The sequence below is a fragment of the Sus scrofa genome, chromosome 11, assembly GCF_054392235.1.
Source record: "Sus scrofa isolate SSC_HxYL_T2T_F1_AM1 chromosome 11, Sscrofa_HxYL_maternal_Yorkshire_Landrace_v2.0, whole genome shotgun sequence".
Lineage (NCBI taxonomy): Eukaryota > Metazoa > Chordata > Mammalia > Artiodactyla > Suidae > Sus > Sus scrofa.
The window spans coordinates 14,415,108-14,439,247 of record NC_139393.1 but is presented as its reverse complement, the minus strand read 5'-3'; the positions used below and the strand labels follow the sequence as shown (position 1 = coordinate 14,439,247).

Here is a 24,140-nt window from a genome sequence, read left to right as displayed (position 1 = left end):
GTCCATTTCTTCTGTTTTCCATTTTATTGGCGTATAGTTGCACATAGTAGTCTCTAATGATCCTTCGTATAAGTTGAACTTTTAAATGGACATTTAAAAACTTACATTCATGTTCACCTTTTCATTATATTTTCCCAATTGCTCCAACTCACACCCTTTTTCTCTTTTGTTTAATGTTTGTATACCTTAAAATATAATCTATGGTGTTCAACCTCTATTCTTCAAATGTATCACAGGGGTAGTTTTCGTGCCATTGTTTTATGCATTTACTTATCTGTCATCATGTATTGATTTAAAAAACATTTACTGAGGGAGCAACTTGCTAGGAATTCAGAATATATATGATAACAATGCACATTTTCCATGCTCACAAATTCACAATTTTGTAGGCTTTGCATCTTACAAAATATCTGGTTAATAAACAGCTTTTACTTTTATTTTAAAAACAAGAATACCTATATATGTGTGTATATATATGCGTCACAAAATGACTTAGCAAATAAAGTACTGCTTATGTAGGGATTAGTAGATAGTAGAATAATGAATTATATAATAATTTAGAAGAATTGTTCATCAGTGGGTTTAAGACATATAGTAATTACTTAAAGGCAAAATATAGTATAAAATTACTATATATGTATATATAAATTTAGAAATTTACATATAAACATATAGATACATATATACTTACACACATATATATTCAGAATTTATTAGCTAAATTTCCCATCCATGAGTTCTGTGTATAATGTGATAAATAAAGTTGGAGCCCTGATTCTTAGATGTCTTCCTTGTTCCTCCACACCCCTAGTAATAGAGAAAAATAAGCTTCACTGATTCAAACAAACCTTTCTCGTGGTATTGGGTTCACCCTCTAAGCTATAGTTCCCAAGTGGCAGAATCACTGTGGTCAAGTACACTTGCTCTACCCAGTAGACTCTGCCCACCACACTCTGCTTCTCCCTTCAATCTGCCTTTCTTTAGGGTTCCGTGACTTAGCTTCAGCAAGGACAGTTCACTCATAGATGTCTATAATGCTTAGCTAAGACACCTTAACAGACAGAAATGAGAAGCCCTCCAGTGAAGTTCTGGTTTTCTTTTTGTTGCTCTAGTTGTGTCAGTGTTTTGCTCATTTGTGAAATGGAAATAGTAATAGGGTTGTTTTAAAGATCGAGTGAAATTCAGTGGGTAAAGACACTTTGAAAGATAGATCAATGTAACTTAAGATGGTGCAGCTATTAGACCACCAGCCCTTAAGAACCAGGGTCTAGGTTTTGTTTTATCCTTGCAGCATCAAGCACAATGCCTGACCCAATGTACATGATTACTAAAAGTTTCCCGAGTGAATTAATGACCTTCACAAATAGAATTAATTTCTCCATCTAGAGCTTTAGTCAAGACAGATTAGGTCTCGTTGTGTATGATATGACCCCAAGACTCTTAAGTTAACCCAATATGAGTCTATTTCTTCCTCTGGCAGAGCTTTCTTCTCATCCAGTGATTCAGAGACAACTTATCTCCATGGAGTGACTTAAAAATCTATGCTCTTTACAGGTTGTGACTCCTCTACCCACCAAGGCTTCCTCCAGAGAAACAGTGAAGATCAAAGAGGGCTTTTTCTGTCTTTGGAGGTGACACTGACACATCCTCCCACCCTATTTCCCACTGGACTGTAACTAAATCATCTGGACCCACATAACAAGCTGAGAGTATAGTCTCTCACAGGCCAAAACAGAGAGGACTCACAGTGGTGACTAATTAGAAATATCTGCCCATTAGGAATGGTGTTCATGACAGTTTACTAGGAGTCTTTAGAAGAAAAGCTCATGGAATTATTAAGAGCCCTCACTCTAGTCACCCTAATTTATTGGAATGATCATTTTGTGGATAAATATATTTCTACTGTAACTAATAATATGTATTTTTCTGGGATCCTGAGAACAGAGGACAGCATTTAAAAAAATCAAATAGAAGTAAGAAGGGATAAAGTAATAATTTACTTGGCCAGGGGAATAAAAAATAGCATCCCAGGCAATTTAATGTGTGACTTGGAGGTTTTATGGGAGTACAGATGGCAAAGGAATGAAAGTTGTTTACAAGTTTTGAAATGAGAATATAAATGTCCAGTTTTTTATTGTTTTTAAAAGACAATAAAATTACAATTTTTGGGAAGAAGATGGGACAAGGAGAGTCAATGGTAAGTCAAAAAAGTGAGCTAAATTTTACAGAGCACATTCCCAGCCGTTTCTACAAGAGCTCGTTCATGTGAGTGTCATCATTTTTAAATTTTATTTCACTTAGAAAGAAAAAAAATAACCTATGATTTGAGCCCAAACCTGCCTGTCTTTCAGTTATGCAATTTTCCTTCTCCATAGAAGGGTCTAGAGAGATACCTCCAGCCTGGAGAGTGAGACTGACCTGAGAAAAAAAGATTGTTCCCTAAGTTTTAAAGGCAGCTGTGTCAGATCTGGTCAAAAAGCAAGGACATAATCAAAGTAGAGACACCCTGGCTCAACTGTACTCAGGAAAATTATAAAGAAGAAATTGGTATTTGCAATGAAGACTAATCTTTACAAAATAAACTTGATTTTTATTGACATGTACAATACATGTGCAAATAGTGTAAAATCAAGATAAAAAAGTTCACAGATACAAAGCCAATAAAAGCTCTGACAATCCCCTTTTAGTAAAAAGATAAAGCCATCCCAATCCGTCAATAACGTCTGTAAGAGAAAGAAAAGATTTACAGTAGTGCCAAATTTCAACTGCTTCTGTCATTTACACCTTAATAAAATATGCCCTGCTTCAAAAGCTGAGACAATCAGATGTTCTCTACTTTGATTATAAATCACTATAGAGATAGGAGACGCTGGACTCTTTATCTTTCCACTTTTCTAACTAACTGCATGCTGATTAGTTCCAGGATATGGACTTAAATATGAAAAATGGATTCGGGAATCCAAGGTACAAAGAGAATGCAGAGATAAAACTGTTCCAAGACTTCCAATATCTTAATAGGCAGACATGTATTCTTGATGTGTATATGTATGCACACAATGAATGAACATCTGTTAAAATTTCCTGATGATGAACTTCATGGTACTCAAAGCTGTCTCCTGTCTGAAGAACTAAATAGCATTCTAGGTGGCATGAGCCCATTTTTCAAAGGTCAAAGATAAAGAGCTTGATTCAATTAGTACTAAAAAGAAATTTCATTTACAATTGCATCAAACAAAATAAAATGCCTAAGAGTAAAAAAAAAAAAAAAAAGCATCTAGAAGTAGCTTCTGACATACTGAAAAAATATTAGCTGACCTGATACTCAGCAAGCAACTGAAGTATTATGAAATATACAAGGAAGTAGAAGAAAGAGAGATAACCTCTGATGTTTTCTTCCTGAATAAATATTTAGAGATAATATACTAAATATTTAGCATCTCCAAAATCTTAATATATTCTCAATAACTTTTATTCTTTTGGTATTGAATACATGATAATAATAATTGTTGAAACTTTACGATTAAACAGACATGCATATGCACACATACGGAATACACACTCTTTATAGAAAATTTGGGACAATATAAAAATTAAAATCACCTAACCACTGTTGAAATGTAAGACTCTATATAATAATTAGTGTGTATATATATATATAATCTTATACCTTATTTTTATTTAACACAAATTTTATAACTATAACTTTATTACACATATATTTTCCAATTGCATTACTATATTTTATATAATACACTTTCATACCTGAATGTCTGTTATTTAACATTTGTTATTTCCTTTTTGTTTTCTGCTTTTGCTTTTATAAATAATGCTATGATGAGTATCCTTGTACAGAAATCTTTGTTCACATCTCTGGTTACTTCCATTGAATAAATCTCTGGGAAATGGAAATAACCAGGTAAAAGGAGATATTTTAAGACTATTGATAATATTATCAATGGTCCTCCAAAAAGACTGAGTCACTTTACATTTACACCAAACCAGTATAGGAAGGTCTATGTCTTGCATGTTTGCCAACTCTGAGTATCATATTTTCATTTTAATCTTTGGTATTTTGATGGATGAAATAGCATCATATATATAAATATTTAATTCTACTACATATATGGAATTTTGCATCTCTGATTTTTAGTGAGTTTGAAAATGTTTACAAACATGTAAGTCATCTGAATTCCTTGTTTTTAATGAATTTTTATTTATCGGTACTTTTTTCCTATTGAATTACAAAGCTGCTTACATATTAAGATTGATACCCTATCTGCCATACATACTAAAAACAACTTTTTTCCTGCTTGACAGAAATTCCTAGAGCTCATACTGAGAAGCAACTGCTCCAAATTAATCATCAAAATTTGGGTGGATATGATCACAAGCAAGTCAACAAATTTTGATCCCTTCCTGTGTGCCAAGCACCACATTGGGTACAAGGTGAGAACTCACAGACCCTGTGCTCCAGTCACACTCAAGACACAGGGGGACACAGGTCCATCAACAGCTACCTGATGTTATACTAGGACTCAACACATTTATGTGCTGTGTGCTTTCCCTGGGGAAGTGAGGGGTTACTGAAGTCCCTTCCAAACCTTATTTTGCTCTGAAGATAGACTCACACACACACTATACAGACATCCCAGACAGACACCACACACACACACACACACACACACACACATACACACACAAACCCTTTCTTCATACATCCTTTTTACAGATGCTTGCAGAAAAGGCATTGTGACAGGCGAAGACAGACAAAGGACAAGGCAGGTCTATTAGTCATTATTTCCCCCAGGCAGCCCCTTTGGAATTCCCGAGACATTCTTCACACAAATACAGCTCTTGCTTCCCAAGTTCTCTTTGGACTCCTGCCACACTAATCACAGAGGAACACAGGCCAGCTAATCATTCCACGTCCCACTGAATTCCCTGGAATTTCCAAAGAAGTGAAACAAGCGCACAGCTTGGCTAGTTGGCAGACTACAAACTAGTAACAATGAAGCTTGTGTCAGACAAAATGATAAACTGGAGGTGTCTCTGTCAAAATAAGAAACAACACTTTCAAATACCTTTTAGGATTATAATAAAATAACAATTTAGGGTTCAGAAGATAAACAAAACTTGTTCATGGAAAAGAGACAGATATTTTCTTGTCTTTTTAAAGGTATCCTCATCTATACAGAAAATAGACTATATTCATAGAGGATAAGTGACACAGATAATTAAAAGCAACACTGGAACTGGATCCAAATATTAGGATCCTTGACCTAGTGCTCATCTCATGCACCATGTTGCCTTCCTATTTAAGTATATGAAATATAGGCTTGATTTGTAATTCACTTACCCAAGAAAAGGTGTATGGACTATATAGGGGTGTAGATTAGGTGGATGCTGGAAGAAGGTGAGTGAAAGGCAGGGAATCCAATGTGGGCTGGAGAGGAGAGTTCACAATAGGCTACGATAAAGGTAGGGATGTCCTAGACATCACTATCATCACCACCACCGCCACCACAACCACTGCCACCATCACCACCACTGCCATAACCACATCACCATCACCACCGCCATCACCACTACCACCACCACCACCATCTGCACTGCCGCAGCCTCCCGACATCTGTCACTGTTGTAAACTTATCCTCCTCAGATCATCCTCACACAGATGCCAAGGTGACATCTGTAAAAACTCTTACTTGACTGGGTCACCTGCTACCTATAAGATTAAGCTAATCGACATGGCTCCTCTGTGGTCTGTTTCTGCCTACTCTTCAGCCCCCTTTCCCTCTTCAGTCCCCTTTTCCACTGCCCCTTGCCATGAACTTGATGTTCCAGATTTACTTCATCCTTTTAGGAGGCCTCCCTCACCCCCTCAGCTGGGTTAAGTGCTCATCTCTGGGGCTCCTATTGCTACTCCACTACTATACCTATCAAATTTTATTCATATCTTCTAAAAATCAAGGTCTTATTTTTATGTTTGATCTACAACAGCTGCTCAGGACATGTTTGTTAGCATAGGTCACTGAATTTGGTAGTAAGAGCATTAAACCCTGAAGCCAGACTCTAGTTTGAATCAGTCTTGACACTTGTTAACAGTATGACTTTGTGCAAGTTACTTAACCTCTCTGTTCCTTAGTTTTTCTGTGTATAATGTGTGAATAATATTCTACAGTGTTTAGGGGAGCGTTAAAGGAGCATATACACTCCTTTAACGCTCCCCAAATCCATGCTATGTAAGCTACAAAAATATTTGCTATTGTGATTAAAAAGACATATAACATGTACCTCACCTCATGGAGTATTAAAAGTACTAGAAAAATAAGGAATATATGTAACAAGAAAGGATAACTAATAATTGAATTCAAACTCGATTAGGACTAAATATACATATTGATGGATAAGACATCTTCCTGCATTCCAGGAAAAGGGAAGACCATTTCAGGTTCAAGGGTGCAGGACATCAAAATGTTCATGGAGGCGATGGGGCTGGAGGGATGAGTGAGATTCAGGGCCTGTGCTCTCAGTAATGCTCTATGGGCATTTGGCACAGAGCAGTCCTCTGTCCTCTGTTATGTGGTGCTATCCATACCTCATGGCATTGCCGACTGCTAACAGCCCCAGCTTCCAGCTGCTTACTGCTGGTCGCACCTCCATCATGACAAATATAAATGCTGTACACATTTCCAAACCTCTCCTGGGAGAGTGGTACCATACCTGGTTAAAAACGTCGTGGATGGAGAAGAGTAGAAATGGCATTCCAGGTAAGAACAGCAAGATCAAAGGATGAATCTAAAAATGGCCATTAAAGGTTCTGGATCAAAGTGAAGGGCAAGGTGTAGCAGAGGTACAATTCTGCCAGAATTCAGGATGTGAACCTGGATGATGGACTAGGGTAAATTAGACTGGCATGCTGTGCACATCCTCTTGCTATGTTCCAGCTGCTGGAACTGAGTGGATGGAACACATAAGCTTTAGAGTCAAACAACCATGGATGTGAATCCTCCTCCTACCATTTATTTGGTGTATTATCATTTCACATACCTCGTCAGGCAAAAAAGAAATATACAGTTGATTGATGTGAAGACTTAAGAGGTATGTTAGCTAAAGCTCTTAGCAAAGTGTCTGGAACATACGATATGCCCCAAAAATATGAGTTTGCTTTCTGAAGTCCCCCCTCTGTTCTGCCATCATTTCAGGTTAATAACTTGCACCTGGATAACTTTCCACTTCACTTTATTTTTACCTCTAACTAAACACACCTAATTATCAAGTTTAGAGATGGGAAAAGGATGTGTTTTGCTCAGAGTGTCTGCAACAAATTACAGTTTCAAGGCTCAATGGTGGACTCCTAGGGGTTGCTGCTCTTTAGGGGGCCACTTGACACTGGTTTATTTAGAACACTCCAAACAAGCATCATGGAGAGGCAATTATCCTGTTCCTTGAGTCTGGTAAGAGGAAGAAAACGATACTTGGCAGGCAGAATAGATGTTCTTTTTTATATATGGCCTATCATAATTTTTTTCAATTTCACTGAAAAGAAAACCTTTAGAGATGGATTTTAAAAACTTTCTATTTAGAGGTCTCTTCACCAAGCAGAAACGTACCTATAATTGGCTCTGTGGCTTCCATTTCCCATTTAATATGAAACTTCCACCCTAACTGCATATCCCTGCTTACAGTTTGTTCTTTCAGAGGATGCTTCGGGCGCCCACACTTTTATCTATCAAATGGGTATTTGAATGATGAGTTCAGCTTGTTGATTCTTCCTAAGGAGTGTGGGCAACGGAAAGCAATCTGGCTACTGAAAAGAAAAATAGAAAAACAACTCTTCGTTGGTCTGAATGATACAGCTGTATCCAGTAAAGCTGGATTCAAGCTAAGAAGTCTCACAAACAACCTTTCAGTCACTGTGGGAAACTGGAGCGGATATTTGGAGACTAATCTTTAAGGTGTCTGAATTCCCAGCTACAAATTCTGTGCCCTTCGGCTCCCCCCCTTTAGGATATTGCTCTGCTCTTTGTGTTTCCAGGGAGTCAGGGTTGGCGGGGAAGGGAAGGGGGAACCTAAAGAACAGGAGAGACCCAGAGTGTGATTTGTTACTTGGCAGCACTGGGCAGTGAATTGTTGGAAGAGACTGAAGTGAAATTTGTTCATCAATTTCTGATTTGACTCGGGAATTGTGTTCACACATGCAAAGATTATTTTTAGGCACTTGATGTATTTCATCTATAGCCTTATCTGGGAAGCTACAACTGACTAATAACATGAGAACTGTGTCTCTCCTGCAAAAACAAAGATATGTTGGAATCCTAACCTCTAGTGCTTCAGAAAGTGATCTTATTCAGAAATTGTGTCACTGCAGATGTAATGAGTTAAGATGAAGTCTTGAAGGTGGGTTGCAATCCACTATGACTGATATTCTTATAAAAAGGGGAAAATGTGAACTAAGAGACAGATACACACAGGGAATAGAAGATGTAAAGAGAAGGAGAAGACCACCATTGCTAAGGCAAGGACAGAGGCCTGGAATGCATCTTTCTTTCATAGTCATCACAAGGAACCAACTGTGCTGACACTTTGATTTCTAGGCTCCAGAATCGTGAGACAATAAACTTCTATTGTATAAGAGACTCAGTTTCTGGCACTTTGTTTTGTTCATGGACCTCAGCCTCAGGGATCCTCTATTCTTTAGTACACACCATTTAATTTATCCAGCGTAGGCTAACCATGAGCAGGAAGCAGTGATGGGGGTTTGTCAGGCCCTAAACAAGAAATCCAATGAGAGATGGTGGAAGTAGTTAAGAGACTGGGGCCACTTCCCCAAGCTTCGGAGCATGGATCTTAACTCTAAAGGGCAGTGAATGGGTCTAGTTCATCTTTATACTCTTGGTAAATAAACACCTGAATACAGGAATGAAAGAATTTCAGACAGATAGATATGAAGCTGCACAAAGAAAGATGGATGCAACTGGAGAGTCTTTTATTCACACCACCCTTTCTTACTGGCTTAAAGATATAAGGAAGTGTTGGAGAGGATTTAGGATGAGCAAGTAAGAAGAAAGTAGAGGGAGAGGCCAAAGAGAGTGGCACTTTGTGAGGTACCAGCTTTCTGGGTTTTGAACTAGACTACCTTCCCAGGGCCTCAGCTGTGCAGGGCTTCCTGGGTAGGGTTTGAGTTATATACACCTCTGCTGCCTATTAGTTGTGTAACCTCAGAAAAATCAGCCAATCTCTTTGAAAGTTCCAGCTTCTTAATCTAAAATCTGATGAAAAAAGTCTTGACCTCACAGACTACAATGAGGATTAAATAAGAAAGTAAAACATGAAACACAGTGCTTGATACAAAGTGAAAGCTCAGTAACTTATCAGTTATCCATGTGCGCTTTTTCAGGAAACAAGTTAACAGTGATTATTCTTTGATAAGACTTTAGGTTTAAGGCTCAAAGTGACAGATGTATTGCTCCCACATACTGAAAAAGAAACAAACAAAAAACCCAACACCCAATAAATAATTTACTTATTCAACATGTCTATTTAAAGCATCTTCTAACACTATGCCCAAACTTAGAATGTTGAGTAAAACAGTCTAGCAGGCAACATGGATTTACGGCAGAGGGCGCAAAGGATTAGGACTGGACTCATTTATTTAGTCCTTATCTCTTACGTACCATTCCTATACGATGTGCACCACTAAGGATAATTTTAAAAACCCTAGTCTGTCCCTGCACTTATCTAGAAAACAGGAGAAGCCAGCATCTCCACTTTAAACATCGAAATGTTTGTGGCACTGACAATAAACATCACATGCAGTTTTTTTTTTTTTTAATAAAACAGCTCATCAGTTGTAAATTGTGCATTTAAGAATTAATTTATTAAATCCACAGTGTTACTCAGCCAAACAAATATTGACATGATGTATCATCACAATATGCTCTCAATAACAGCTTTTACATTGCTAACAAGTTTCGCCAGAAAATCAGAGATTTATGCCAAAAAACTGGCTCTCTGTGTTTGTCTGCCAACCTTGGCCAGCATTTTGCATGCAGACGGAATTACCACAACACCCCCTATATGGCAAAGCAGACAACGGGGCTATAAACCTACTTTTCAATGCTCACAATTCTCTTCAGTTACAAATGCATATTTTGCTAAAAAAAAAAAAGTCTGTAAGGATGTCTATATAGATTACTGAATGTTCAATTTTTCAAACAAAGTGAGACTACAGAAATGTTCAATAGCAAGCTATGAGGCCCTTTCCAGATGTATCTTTTCCTTTCGAAAGAATATTCAGTATAATTCTAGGAAAAATCATGGCCAACAAGCAACAATTCATAGTGTGGATCTTCTAGTCATAGCGATTTAGGAGCCAACCTCAGTGTGACTTAAATCTTCGCTCCCTTAACAGTAAAAAGAAGAAATGTACATGGCAGTTTGGGAAGAGATTAAGGATTAAATGAGATAAAGGATATAAATTTCCTAGAACTATGCTCAGCCCATTAAAAAAGGGTTTGATGCACACCTTCACATCCATAAAATTACTTCGGTTAGTAGATTTTGCTGGTTTTGAAATTATAAATTTTGGAGAGCCCAAGAAAAAGGAATACATCTTTGTAATACTTTAGCACTTACCAATATCCAAGGTATAGTTAATGATTAATATATATATTCGTTTAAAAATGGGAAACTGCTTTGAACTTTTAAAAGTGATTAATTCACTTCTGAGACAGAGTAAACTCTCTGCTACAAGCAGTAGTAAGGAAATATGGGTATACAGGTTAATCAAATATTCTGGCCAAAGAAGTTATTAGGTATGAGCACACAAGTGACATTTTCAAGGTTTTTTGTTTGTTTTTTTTTAATGCAGTCTTTTGATTATAATTATTGAATTATCTGCCATGGGCAAGGCAATTTGGAAATCTAGTTTCAGTTATGATCTTATACTTTTCTAAAATTAATAGTTTAAATCAGAGATAAATATACTTCTGTATGTAATAACTGCCATTGTGGAGGACTGTGCAGAAGTGCTTGCTGCTTAGGAGGAGTGAGGAGAGTGTCAATGTCTCTAAATTGGAAGGCAAGTGGAGAAAACAAAGGCACGGAGGCATGAGAATATGGCACAATGGTGACAGTACATATTATCTGTAGTTCAGTGTAGCTGCAGTCTGAACTGGAGAGAAAAACTCGAAGAAAAAGTAGCAATAACAGATAACTGTGAACAAAGACCAGTTCATGAAGGGGCACACGTCATGAAAACTACATATTATTGTTCAGTGGGATTTTGACTAGTGGAACTACATATTTCCACTTCAAAGAGCTTATTACAGCAGCAGTGTGGAAGAGGAAATGGAGACTAGAAACTCTTACAGCACATACAAGATGAGGGCTTTAGACAGCGGAGATGGCTATGAGATATATTTTGTAATAAGAATGAACTGAAGTCTATGAACGATTTGCCACGGCAAGAGAAAGGCAAGAAGCTAATCAGTTTCAAATACCGGGCTTAAGCCGTTAAGGTGTGGATAACAGATTAGACAGACTGAGATCTTTGAAAATGTTTACTTCAATTAATGGTTTAATTAAATAGCCTGATATCAACAGAGATTTACCCATCCCCGGCACTATCAGAGGATACTTCTAGAATGTCTTTATTGGAGGAGCTTAAAGGCATCAGTCTGGTTGGAACAGCAGCACTAGGGAACTAATCTTGCAGCTGCATCTACAAGATGCATAAGATTAAAAAAACATAAATGATCTGATGGGATTGATGAATATGGGGCCATAGTCCAACCCTATGGAATAGCACCAGGCTTATAGTTACCTTTATTTGACTGGTTTTTACTTAAGGTCCTACAATCTTACCATGTGTATATTGAGTATTAATAAGTAATGCCATTTATGATTACACATGTATTCAGTACTCTGAACTGAAACTTTAAGCCTTACACACTTCTCTTACATTTTAAAATTTATAATTTGACACAGATCTAGTATATCGTGAAAAAGATAATGAAATATTCTCCCAATATATGGAGAGTTCTAAAGTCAAACAAGAATTAAAATTTAAAATCTCAAAATTCCTTAAGCCTCTTTCTTCTTCAATAAAATGAGGATAATTTGGTATTGTTGTGATGGAACAAGTGAAAGTACCCACATATGTTAAGTCATAAGTCATATATATATATATATAGATATATCTCTCTATATATATCTATCTCCATGAATTCCACATGTAAAAACATAAATATGTATGTATATGCACATATATATGATTTACAGGTTTATAAATAACCTTGGGAACACTAATAGTTAATTTATAAGTGTTCCATTACAGTACATTAACGCTTCCAAGTTACAAGTATTTTTACGTCTTTGGGTAAAAGAACTAATAGATATTTTTAACATCTTAATTTGGGTACAAGGGGCATAAATCAGACTGAGATTTTCCCCCCATTGGCTTTACTTCCACATAACAAATCTTAAGAATAAAACATCTAAAAAACAAACAAACAAAAAAATAAAAACTACTGGACTTGGAACACTTGAAAAGGAGGCTTTACTACCAGTGAGAGACTGTTCGAGCATCTTGGCACTTACCTACTGAAACAAGCAGTGGAATGTACACTTTCCAAGATTCTGGAACATATTCTAGTTGCTCTGACCCCTTAGACTTCATTTAGTTCATCTATAAAGTGAAAAGGTTGGCCTTATCATTGATTCTCAAACCGAACTGCAAAGCAGTTATCACCAGGACTGCTTCTAAAATTCTTATGCATCACTCCAGATTTGGTGAATAAGAACTTCAGGGGTGGTTTCCAGGAATCTGTATTTATAATTTCCTAGGTCCCAGGTTTGGGACACTTACTATCGACTAAATTTTTTCTAAAAACAGACTGACATTTGGAAATACACACTCATTTCTAAGAGCTATAGCCATTAACCATTTTGCCCTCTTTTTGTTTTGTTTTTCTGTCTGCACTGGTTATATGTTGACTCAACAAGCTGTGCTAATTCAGCGCTTTAATAATAAAATAAGAGTAGACAATATGGTTTATGGTATAAGAAAATGTATTTTCATATTATGTACCAATAAAGCATTTAAACTAAATACTTCAAAACAGTCTGTACAAAGAAGTTAACAGATCACACTTAATAACAAAATGCCTAGTTCTTTAAGGAAATGTTTTTAAGAACTTACTGCAATAAAATTTTCAAACCAAAGAAGGACTATATTAAACAAATTATGGTATGGAACACCATAAAGCTTACTTATGTAACAGAGCAGGTAGAATTTTGTGCTAGAAACAAAATGGGAGGAAATCTCATTCAAATCCCTCAAAAATTCAGGGAATGGATATTCATAAATTTCTAGCTAACTGAGGCTTACTGTTGGTAAGGACCAGGGCTCTTTAGGCATAGATTTTGTTTATAAAAAATAAAAAAATTCTCCAAACATTAGCAGTATACTTTTCTACCTCAGCATAGATGTTTTTTCCCTTTACAATTCAGAATCCTACTGTTCATTTATCAAATATATGAACAATATCTATTTCTTAAACGTAACCAATGTCAACTTTCAGACACTAATTCTACTGCGTAGTACTTTTTCAATAAGCCTTGGGCCTGTGCTCGCTGAGATAAAAACCGGTCTTTATTCATCAATAGTCCAACAAGCATTTACAGAAGGCCTGCATTTCCAGGCCTACCTCCAGATAGCTCACCATCTAGAACACAGCAAGCCAAGTACTAGTTTTCAATCACTATGAGACTATGTTTGATTTTTCAAGGTGTAAATAGATACTGATGTTCCCTCCAAGGGCAAACATACCCATCTTTAATGCCTATCATTCTTTAGATTCTCTGAAGGGGAATTTTGATATCCGTACGTTGATAAGGCCTATGCTTTGCTTTCTCTAACTGCCTTCTGCTCCTTTTAACAATGGTAAGTACTTTGCTTTTCCTTTCAGTTCTTCCCAACGTACCCTCTGCGGTTGTCTCTCCAGTTTGGCCTTTTCTTTGACAAGCCTGTTAACAGCTTTCTGCTCTCCTTCATGTCTGTCTTTTGTTTCTTTCCTTCTTAGGAGAAGCCTGGTCAGCTGAGCTTGCCCATCTTCCCTTTCTGGCTTCTTAAAGGTTTTCAATATGTATAATTAGCCATTTTAATTAAGCATTTCCTTCAGCTCTGTTGTGAACTTCAGGTTTCTTTACAATACTCTCTTCCCTCAACACTATTTAGAAATATTATCCACAAAAAGATGACGATTTCTTGAGAATCTGTTTTAAAGGTTGTTCTAAAAGAGATCAATAAAGGAATGTTTAATTCAGTAATTAATGCTTCTACTTTATTTTCACTTCTCAGCATTACACATACTGGATTCTGCAAGATCAGAGCTAAAATTCATTAGTGTGGGATACCAGTTTTACACATAAGGGCTAGATCAAAAATTCAATTTTTTTGGTTCTTTGATGTTAAATTAAAATTTTTATCAACACATGAAGTTTGAAACTTAAAAGGAAGATAAATGATAAGAAGATAGTTAAGTATTCACTGATGTGATCCATTACCATATATATATATATGCATACACACACACACACACATATATGTAATTCAATTATTTTTGTGTCCCAAGTTGGATGCTATCAAGCAAACTGCCACACATGGATCCAAAATCTTTTTATATTTTCAACTCAAAGAATAGAAAGATTCAGTTAAGTTTTAATTTCCAAATACTGTCAGAAAGAATTATCAGAAGCATCCTCCAGTTATAAAACACCGCTGGAAAATCCAATACCGTCAATGAACTACCTGTGTGCGCTGCAAAGTAGCAACAAAAGTCTGTGATCTTCTGTTGTGATGACACCCGCAATGTGAAGCCTTTCCTCTTCTCATGAAGAGTGTGAGGAACAAGAAGGAATGGAGTCATTTCATCATTTTATCAACTATTGGTGTTTTCAGAGTATTTTAAATGGCTGATTCCAATTTTACAAGAACAATACCAGTATTTATCCTGCAAGGTAACTGCATGTTCCAAGTAGCAGATATTAACAACTTCCAACACGATCTCTAGGAATTATTCGCAGTTCTGAACCATGCTTTAGAAAGACATTTCCTATACAAACAGACAAAGCAAAAAGTTAGGTATTTTAAAAAATGACATGCTACCATTAACATCCCAACAATTATTATCTAAAAGAAACAAGGGGCTGTAAAGTAGGTACACAGTACCCAATTCCAGGCTTTTTAAGTCTTGTTCCTATTCCTCTCACACTTTCACAACTCAACAAATGTCTGAAAATCTTTAACACTAGGCAAGAAAACACTACCAAATACAATCATCCAAGAACAACATAAATTAATTTAACCATCAGTACTTGCTTTAATACACAATAAAATATTTAAGGACAAAAAAATAATAAATCTAAATTACCCCAAGTGACAAAAGTTTAGAAACCCTTACAATTTTGTGTCTGGGTTACTGCTGAGACTTTCCTCGTATCTCACAACACCCGTAATTCAATTTTTAAGGGTAGTACAATAGGCAACCCATTAGAGTAAGTGGTAATTCAAATTAAACCACAAAACATTCCTAGAGTAAGAAAAGCAAACCCTTCAAACCTAAGTTTAAAGGCATTTATACAACAAAATGCCTCATGATTTTTTTAAAAAAGCCTTTTTAATTTAGTAAAATTATACACTTAAAATTACTGATTTATATAAAAAGAAATTATCCTTTTGAATCCCTCTTCATTTGCTATATGGCTAAGATTCAATCCCAGGACCTATGAGGACAATGTACTTTTGTAGAAGCACTGTAGAATATAAAAGTAACTACTTCTCAAGATGGAGGCTGTATTACATAAAATCATGCTTAATTTCAAAATACTATGATTAGATTATAAGCTAAGGAAGGCTTATCTAAAAAATATATACAATAGCCTGTTAAAAAGTTTAAGACTACTTTGACCCTTCCTACTTGTCAGGGTATCAATATATAGCACTGCATAATGTTAACAGCTTGAAACTCCTGAGTGCAGACTAAACCCCATAAAATTTAAATGACTGTACTTCTTTAAAATAATAATAGCCAGCACTTATGGAATGCTTGCTGTGAATAATGCAAACTTTTAAGCACTTCACATATAGCAGCTATGAGGTAGTTCAAAATCATTATTTCCATTAGAGCACAATCTTACCTTTAAACTTTTTGTTACATGTATTATTTAATATTTAAGTACCTTTAAAGCTTATTAGTCAGGTTTTCTCTCTTGTAGCCAAAAGCATATATAACTGATAGATACAATGAAACAAACTACACACGGGTAAAGACTGCAATATGACCCCTAAAAAGCAGCTATCATCCTGGTAAAATCCTATTGTGTCTAATTAGATGAATTAAGTATTTAGTTATCAGTTGACATAGACAACTTTACCCACATGCCACGGATTCTGGATACTCACCGGCAGTCTGCGCAGGATTTATCCCTATTCCATCTAGAAAATAAGTTGTAAAATCATCTAAGTTATTTCTAATGCTAAAAAGCTTTAATAGTAACAAGAAATGTGCCAAAATAGTGCTGCTGTGTATATAGGCATAACCCAAACAATTATACCAAGAACGTGACTGATAACCTTTCAGGTAAGTTATACCTTGAAATCTCTTATTACGCATTAACACATATCACTGGATTAGGCAAAAACATCTGTCAATGTGGTGATCCTGATAAATTCTACAGAAGACAGTTTTTTAATTCTATTTGGGCACACCCAGTGAAAAATAAAGCCAAAACACCTTATGTATGTCATCTAATCATTTAACATTGCTCTGAGGCATCAAATCTTTTTTTTTCCAAGGGCCACACTTGGGCCATATAGAGGTTCCCAAGCTAGGGGTCGAATCGGAGCTGTAGCTGCCAGCCACAGCCACGCTAGATCCGAGCCACATCTGTGACCTATAGCACAGCTCACAGCAATGGCGGAGCCTTTAACCTTCCGAGCCTTTAACCTTCCGAGCGAGGCCAGGAATCAAACCCGCATCCTCATGTGTTCGGTACTACTGAGCCACAAAGGGAAGTCGGCATCAAATCTCAAGGCTGGAGAGCCTACCGTCATTTCAGTTCCACTCACACTTGACACAAGTTTACAAAGCACCTTCCCAATAGCTATTCACTTATGACTCTAAAACATTCCAGAAAAGTAGGATTGCTTTTTTCTAAACAGAGATGCACTGCAATGTGACAGCACATAGAATGTCCCAGAACGAGAAATTCTGTCATATTTAAACTAAATCACAGTACTGCACACTAGAGCCATCTTCTCCTAGTCTACCTTAACTACACACCAACCACTTGCCAGAACCTGTGAAAATTACCTGTTTTCTTTAAAGACAGTTAAGCCTTGCCTGAAATCTTTACTTCTCATCTTATTTCAGCATTTTCTCATAAGGCCAGTTGCATCAAACTTAATTATCAGTACTATCCTAATTTATTCAAAATTTAGGTTATATATCTTACTGGATAAAAATTCTCATTATTGCAAGCTCATAAGAAATTGTTTTCTATCAGGACAGGTATAACAAAGTATAGCAAAGGTACATTCCTGCTTAACTTCTATATTTTAAAAGCCTTTTACCAATATTAAAAAAAATTAAAAAAAACTTTGTTAAATGAAATGACAAGTTATTTTCAGTAATAATTTGGCATGAAGTTATAAGGACACAAAATATTATAAAGTGCTATACTACATAACAAAAGCACAAAAAACTAAGAGACAACTATGGACAATAACCCTGACTTAGTGTTTGCAATTATGTATATCACTTATGTTGACATACGTTTTGGACTTTTTGTATTTAATTTTAATTAGTATGGTTTCTTTTAAACAATTTCTATAACTCTAACAATAAAGTTTTAAAATGAATTCTTACCATTGGTAATAATTGCACTTGTTGCTGCAGGAACTTTAAACTAAAAAGGAGAAGGAAAAAATATATATATAATGCTAATTTAAAAAGACAGTTACCAAAGATGGGGTATATATAATCAATTCTGTAACTGTAAAACATGATTTATCTTTTAGAATGAATGACATCATCAAAGAAATTATTACTTTATCTTTAAAGAACTACACTGTTCTCTAAATATTGCATTTCATTGTACCTAGAACACCTTAGATTATAAAATGCATCTTATTTTATGCACTACAGAAAAACAAACACTGTCAATGTTTACTCTTTTAGACTTAGATATGATTTACTTTTGTCTTAAATAACGCTTACGCCTAAGCAAAAATAAAAGCAGAGTAACTGCTCAGAATATTCCTAAAATATCTTTGTTGAAATAGTAAATTCAAACAAATGCTTGCCCCATGTTACAAAGATAATTAATGGCAGAGTTAAAAGAGGAACCCCAAGTCTCCCAAATCACCTATTTGTGCCATTTTTACCAGCCCAAACTTCTCTGCTAAGTCATGTCCAATGAGTTACTGTAGAGACAACTCTGATGAAAATTCTGGATGGAAAAATTTCTTATAAACTCAAGCATATTTTTAAAAACACTCCTAAAAATAACAATTTTCTCTGACAGGCCACATTCTTATAGAGAAAATTTGAGAAGTATGATAAATACCTAATAAAATGATACTTCCAGAATCAAAGCTAGGAAAAAGCATACTTATAGTGTGAAATAACGGTTTTTTAAAAATGTACATACCATTACCTTTTCAATTTCAATAAAAATTCTCCTTATAATTTTCAGTGGTTACTTTAAATAGATGTGTCAATTTGTTTAACTCATTCTTACATGAGCCTCAACTGCCACTCTACTTTCACCTTAAGTAAGACTTAGCTTTCTGACAGCATAAACCTAGTAACGAACAAACCCATGTGGAAATGGTGGGTCAATACACGTGCCAATTTTGGGGATACACTGCCAAACCTTATTCTACACAGACTGTCCCAATTTCTGTACTTACTTCTTCTGCTGCAAACTTTAAGACTGCTGTGAAAGGTGTACTTTCAGGAACACTGAGCCTGCAAGAATCAAAAAGAATTTTTAAAAGTTCTTTGTTACTAATTTTGGCAATTGCAGCAGACCTCAGCATAGCTGTCTTTTGAGTCTGAGGTTGGCTGCTCTCCCCACACTATGTTCATTAACTCCTTGTAGTTGAGATGGTGCCCTCACCTCCACTTGAAAATGACTAATCTACATAGGTGTGGATTTGTACGTTTAATACTTTGCTACAAATGAGTCTAATACGTAGCTTGCTTCTTCTTTCCAGAGGTGGATTTCAAACAGCTGAATTTCTCCTCAGTCTTCAGGACACTTTGCCATCTCCTGCTCATCCCAGGCAGGAATGTGGTCATTTTCTTTAGAAGAGGAGGCTACCTGGAAAGCTTTGTCGGATCCTAGGTCTTTCAATGAACCTTTCTGTGCACTTTCCTTTTTTTTTTTTTGGTCTTTTTGCCATTTCTTGGGCCGCTCCTGCGGCATATGGAGGTTCCCAGGCTAGGGGTCGAATCGGAGCTGGAGCTGCCGGCCTACACCAGAGCCATGGCAACAGAGGATACGAGCCGTGTCTGCAACCTACACCACAGCTCACAGCAACACCGGATCGTTAACCCACTGAGCAAGGGCAGGGATCGAACCCGCAACCTGATGGTTCCTAGTCAGATTCATTAACCACTCCACCATGATGGGAACTCCTGTGTACTTTCAATCATCAAGTCTCCAAGAGGATAAAGATGATACTCTGGCAAAAAGTGAAACAAGAAAGTGTTTCACCTGTACCTCATTTGGAAAAAAGCTCACACAATATAATCTGAAATAAAATTTTGGAGTGATGTGTGATTTTGTTAAATGACTTGTATAGTGGCAAGCATATTTAGATTACAGAGTCAATCTGTGCCAATTTTCCAACTTAAACACTAAAAAACAACTGACATTTTATCTTAAGAAAGCACTCAAAGACACAGAACTAGGTTAAAAAATAAAAAAAAGATTCCTAAAGTAAAATAAATTACAAAGATTAAAGACAGAAAAATAGATTCTCGTTCAAAGCTGGGAAAGCTAACATTTTTCTTGGAAACTTCTTTACTTGTCACCATGTTATTCTCTAATAAGTTAATACCAACTACTATGAACGTAACAATCTCAAGTATCTGTTTTGTCACCTCACTTAGTCTATAGACGGATGGATGAATATAAAAATCATTACATCTGACAAGCACAACACTATGACTTGCAGTAACAAAAATGAATAGATTTCCTGGCTGCCCTCTTTCACTCCCCCTAAATACTGCTCAACAGGTAAAATAGATGCCATTTTTCCCTTTCCTTTTTTAATATGGAATAAAAAGAAAAACAAAATTCTAAAGGATAGCCATTCGTTTCTTTATTTAATTTAATTAATTTATTTATTTATTTATTTGTCTTTTTGTCTTTTTCTAGGGCTGCTCCCATGGCATATGGAGATTCCGAGGCTAGGGGTCCAATCGGAGCTGTAGCCGCCGGCCTACACCACAGCTACAGAAACAGCAGATCCGAGCCACGTCCTTGACCTACACCACAGATCATGCTAACGCCGAATCCTTAATCTACTGAGGAAGGCCAGGGATCAAACCCGCAAGCTCATGGTTCCTAGTCGGATTTGTTAACCACTGAGCCACGACGGGAACTTCAGCCATTTGTTTTTTTTTTTTTTTTTAAAAATCTTATAAACTGGCAATGTAAAAGTTTATAAAGCAGGGAACAGTACTTTGCAAGTTTTTTTTTATGGTTTATTTACAGCTCAGAACCTAATAGTCAATGTCCTAAAACTGTGCCTATAAGAGAACATCTAGGAGTTCCTGTCACGGCGCAGTGGTTAACGAATCCGACTAAGAACCATGCGGTTGCGGGTTCAATCCCAGCCCTTGCTCAGTGGGTTAACGATCCGGCGTTGCCGTGAGCTGTGGTGTAGGTTGCAGACGCGGCTCGGATCCCGCGTTGCTGTGGCTCTGGCGTAGGCCGGTGGCTACAGCTCCGATTCAACCCCTAGCTTGGGAATCTCCACATGCCGCTGGAGCGGCCCAAGAAATGGCAAAAAGACAAAAAAAAAAAAAAAAAAAAGAGAGAACATCTAAAACTTTGGAGTTTCAATTCACTTTGGACTAGAGGTTGGAAATGGCCTTGTATCATATAATTAAATACCATGTTGATACTTAGTAATGTAAGTTTCTATCTGTACATTAAATTGTTTAGACTATCCAAAGAGTTCCAATAAAACATAAAATAAAAACATAAGCAGGACCGGGAGTTACTGCAATGCCAGAGGCCTTATCTAGATTTGAAGCTTTTATGTGTGCCAGTCTCGTCACTTTGTAAAACTTGTGCTTACATTACACTAGTATTTTGAAAAAAACCAGGAATTATCAGGTTGCTTGTCAATTTGGGAACAGGACAGCCAACACTCTGATGAAGTGATGGTGGTAATGAGGAAAGGGGAGGGGATGGGGTGGGCAGTAAAACTGGAGAGAAAGACTGGAATCACACGGGAGGAGTTAAGATGCTTTGAACACATCCTGAACACAAGAGAATGTTTGATTTCAGCATTTCTATAACCAAGTAGCAATACCAAGAGGGAATCTATCAACAAACAAGAAACTAAACAAATAAAAAATATGACATCCTTCCAGAATAAATCTAGAATTGAAACATCCTTTCTAGGATTCAACTATTAGTAACTCAAGGAAGTATATGTTTACCTGCCTGACAAGTGAAAAGTGGCCTTAAAAAAGTTAAAGCACATTGTCCCACAAATCTCAGAGCTGCTTTTACTATGACCGAAGCAGTAGTAGTTAGCATTACTTTGAATAGGAAACACAGCATAATTACCCTTACACAGACACACGCATACATTATCTATATTTTATATACACGTACCCCTATAGATTACACACACACACACACACACACACAAACTACACACACACTAAACTATAGGTGTGCCGACTAAATTCATTCAGTCACCATGTAAGTGACCCGGTACAACGTTCCAGGCACTCTTATAGATATGGATGCTGTCCTGCTCCTTCTTTCTCCCTCCCTCCCTCCTTTCTAGAGCTTTTCACAGGAGTAAAGTCGTGCTCTCCACTGTAACAGCATGGCATACAGAAATAATGGGTTTACAGATGGAGCAGTAGGTTTACACATGTGGTGACGGAAAGAGAATTCCCCTCTGATGCTGTGAGTAAGGGGGTAAGGAGTTGTGGAAAGTGTAAAGAGAAATTTTTTTAAAAATTCCTTCAGAGAATAAAGTGAAAAATAAGCAAATTTGGGGAATGTAGCAGAAGGTTGGGTACTATTAAATGTAGCTATGAATTGTACGTAAAACACATTAGGATGGCTGTATAATTTTCTCCAGGCACATTCAGCCTTCATAACAGAGAACAAGAGTAGCTGAGTGTTTCAGCAAGCAGAATATATTAGAGAGAAACACAGGGGCACCAGAGTGGAAGGTGTTTGCAACAAAGTGACTTAAATATGGATCATGGATAAGAAGGAAAGAAGTGATGTAAGGAACAGGAGAGAAGGTAGTGATATAGTTAAAAGGCAGCTGGGTAAATAGATTTTTTTAAAAAGTGGTGCAAAAGAGATATTACAGTAAATCTGCTGGAAGAAGAGAATGTGCTCATTCTTTCAAGAAGACAGTTCTTAAAAATGACATTTTGGAGGGGGAGCAGTAACCAGGGATCTTAAAGTTTGAGGCTTTAACCATGAATACCTGAGATACAAAAGGATTCGATAAAACACCCAGGGAGTGAAAGGCTGGCTGGCTGGGTAGCTGTATGGGTACAAAGCTGAGGCAGAGGATACCTGTTACAGCTGAGTTAGACAGGCCACGACAGTAATTTTACAAATTATGCATAAAGTTCTATTAAAGTGCTTTTCCTTGCCACACATCATGCGACTTCCACCTGCAGTAACCTTACTTTTAGCTAAAAATTTTAGGAAGTGCCAATGAGTACGCAGTCAGATTTGTGGTAACCCATCACTCAACTAAGGGATAAGAATGGGCTCCGCCTGGATAAACTGCCCTATTTCCGTATTTCTCATTCCTACTAAACATTTTCTCCTAAAAACCCACCTTGAATAGACATAGTCTGAGGCTCATTACTTTGTGACGTCCATTTGTTGACTGAGTCAAACCCAAGGCGAATCAGGAGTCTGAGAGTGATAAACGTTCTAGTACTTTCGGAAGCTAGGCTGGGATTGGGATGACTTCTTATTTCCTTTAACAGCTAGTCAAAGCAGTGAAAGGCCTTTCTTATAGAGACTCCTTTAAGGACTCCAGCAAATCACCAAGAGACCAGTCTTCACATCTTCCCGCTCCAAAGCCCCCCAGATGAGTCGGAAAAGACCACAAAGCAGCAGCAACGTTCCCAAGACACCCACCCGCACACCCCCGCGCCCAGGCAAGCCAACACTCATAGGATACCACAGCTCGAGTGGGGTGACGGAGGCCCCCGGGGAGAGGAAAGGAATGAGGGCTGCTAGGGTGGACGGCGTTCGAAAGACTCGAATCCCCCAGCCCAAAAGGGCCCCCCGAGGCCAAGCTACTCACACTTTGTACGGCAGCCGCGGGTCGGACGTCAGCGTGATCTTAAAGGAAACCTTCGACCTGAGGAAGAGAGCGGGAGAGGTAAGGTCAGGCAGCGGGACCGGGGACTACGGCAGCTGGAAAGCAAACACTTACATGGTGGAGTCGGTCTGGACGGACACCTCACGCCAGCTCGGCCCAGGCACTCCACTTCCTCCGCGGCGTCTCGCTCCCCTCAGCTCCACGTCTCCCTCGGCAAATTGGGGCCCTCCCAGGTTGCTGTTGTCCAAGGCATTGCCTGAAAATCGGGCCCATTTTCTCACGCTGCGCGGAGCCTACAAATTAAAAAATAGCTGCTGCTTTTGCATTTATATCTCTGACACAAAACTTCAGATTGTACGGTAAGACTATTTTTCTAACTGCAGTTACCTTCTGCTGTATTTTTAGTCAGGCAGCACAAGCGCAGGCATAGACGGTAGGCCTCCAGGTCCCAGCTGGCAGGTTGAGGCGGAAGTAAGAGTCCTCGGAGGCAAGCGAGGACCAGGTCTGTAGGCGG

At 37.4% G+C, this 24,140-nt stretch overlaps 1 protein-coding gene across 12 annotated transcripts in view; it reads right to left on the bottom strand.

Moving 5' to 3' along the window:
• UFM1 (ubiquitin fold modifier 1) overlaps nucleotides 1-23,846 on the bottom strand; it is a 122,567-nt gene extending 98,721 nt beyond the window's left edge. For 3 of the 12 annotated variants that reach the window (XR_014818826.1, XR_014818827.1, XR_014818828.1), the window contains exons 1-8: nucleotides 23,741-23,846; nucleotides 23,609-23,665; nucleotides 18,980-19,037; nucleotides 17,934-17,973; nucleotides 16,469-16,501; nucleotides 14,816-15,119; nucleotides 13,989-14,297; nucleotides 12,604-12,691 (exon numbers count right to left, since the gene is read on the bottom strand). Coding sequence is in view for 2 of the 12 variants with exons in the window: in NM_001445387.1 (NP_001432316.1) it covers nucleotides 15,052-15,119; nucleotides 16,469-16,501; nucleotides 17,934-17,973; nucleotides 18,980-19,037; nucleotides 23,609-23,665; nucleotides 23,741-23,742 (258 nt within the window). In the remaining 10 variants the exon portion in view is untranslated. 12 annotated transcript variants of the gene reach the window in all.
• Nucleotides 23,847-24,140: the final 294 nt, after the last annotated feature.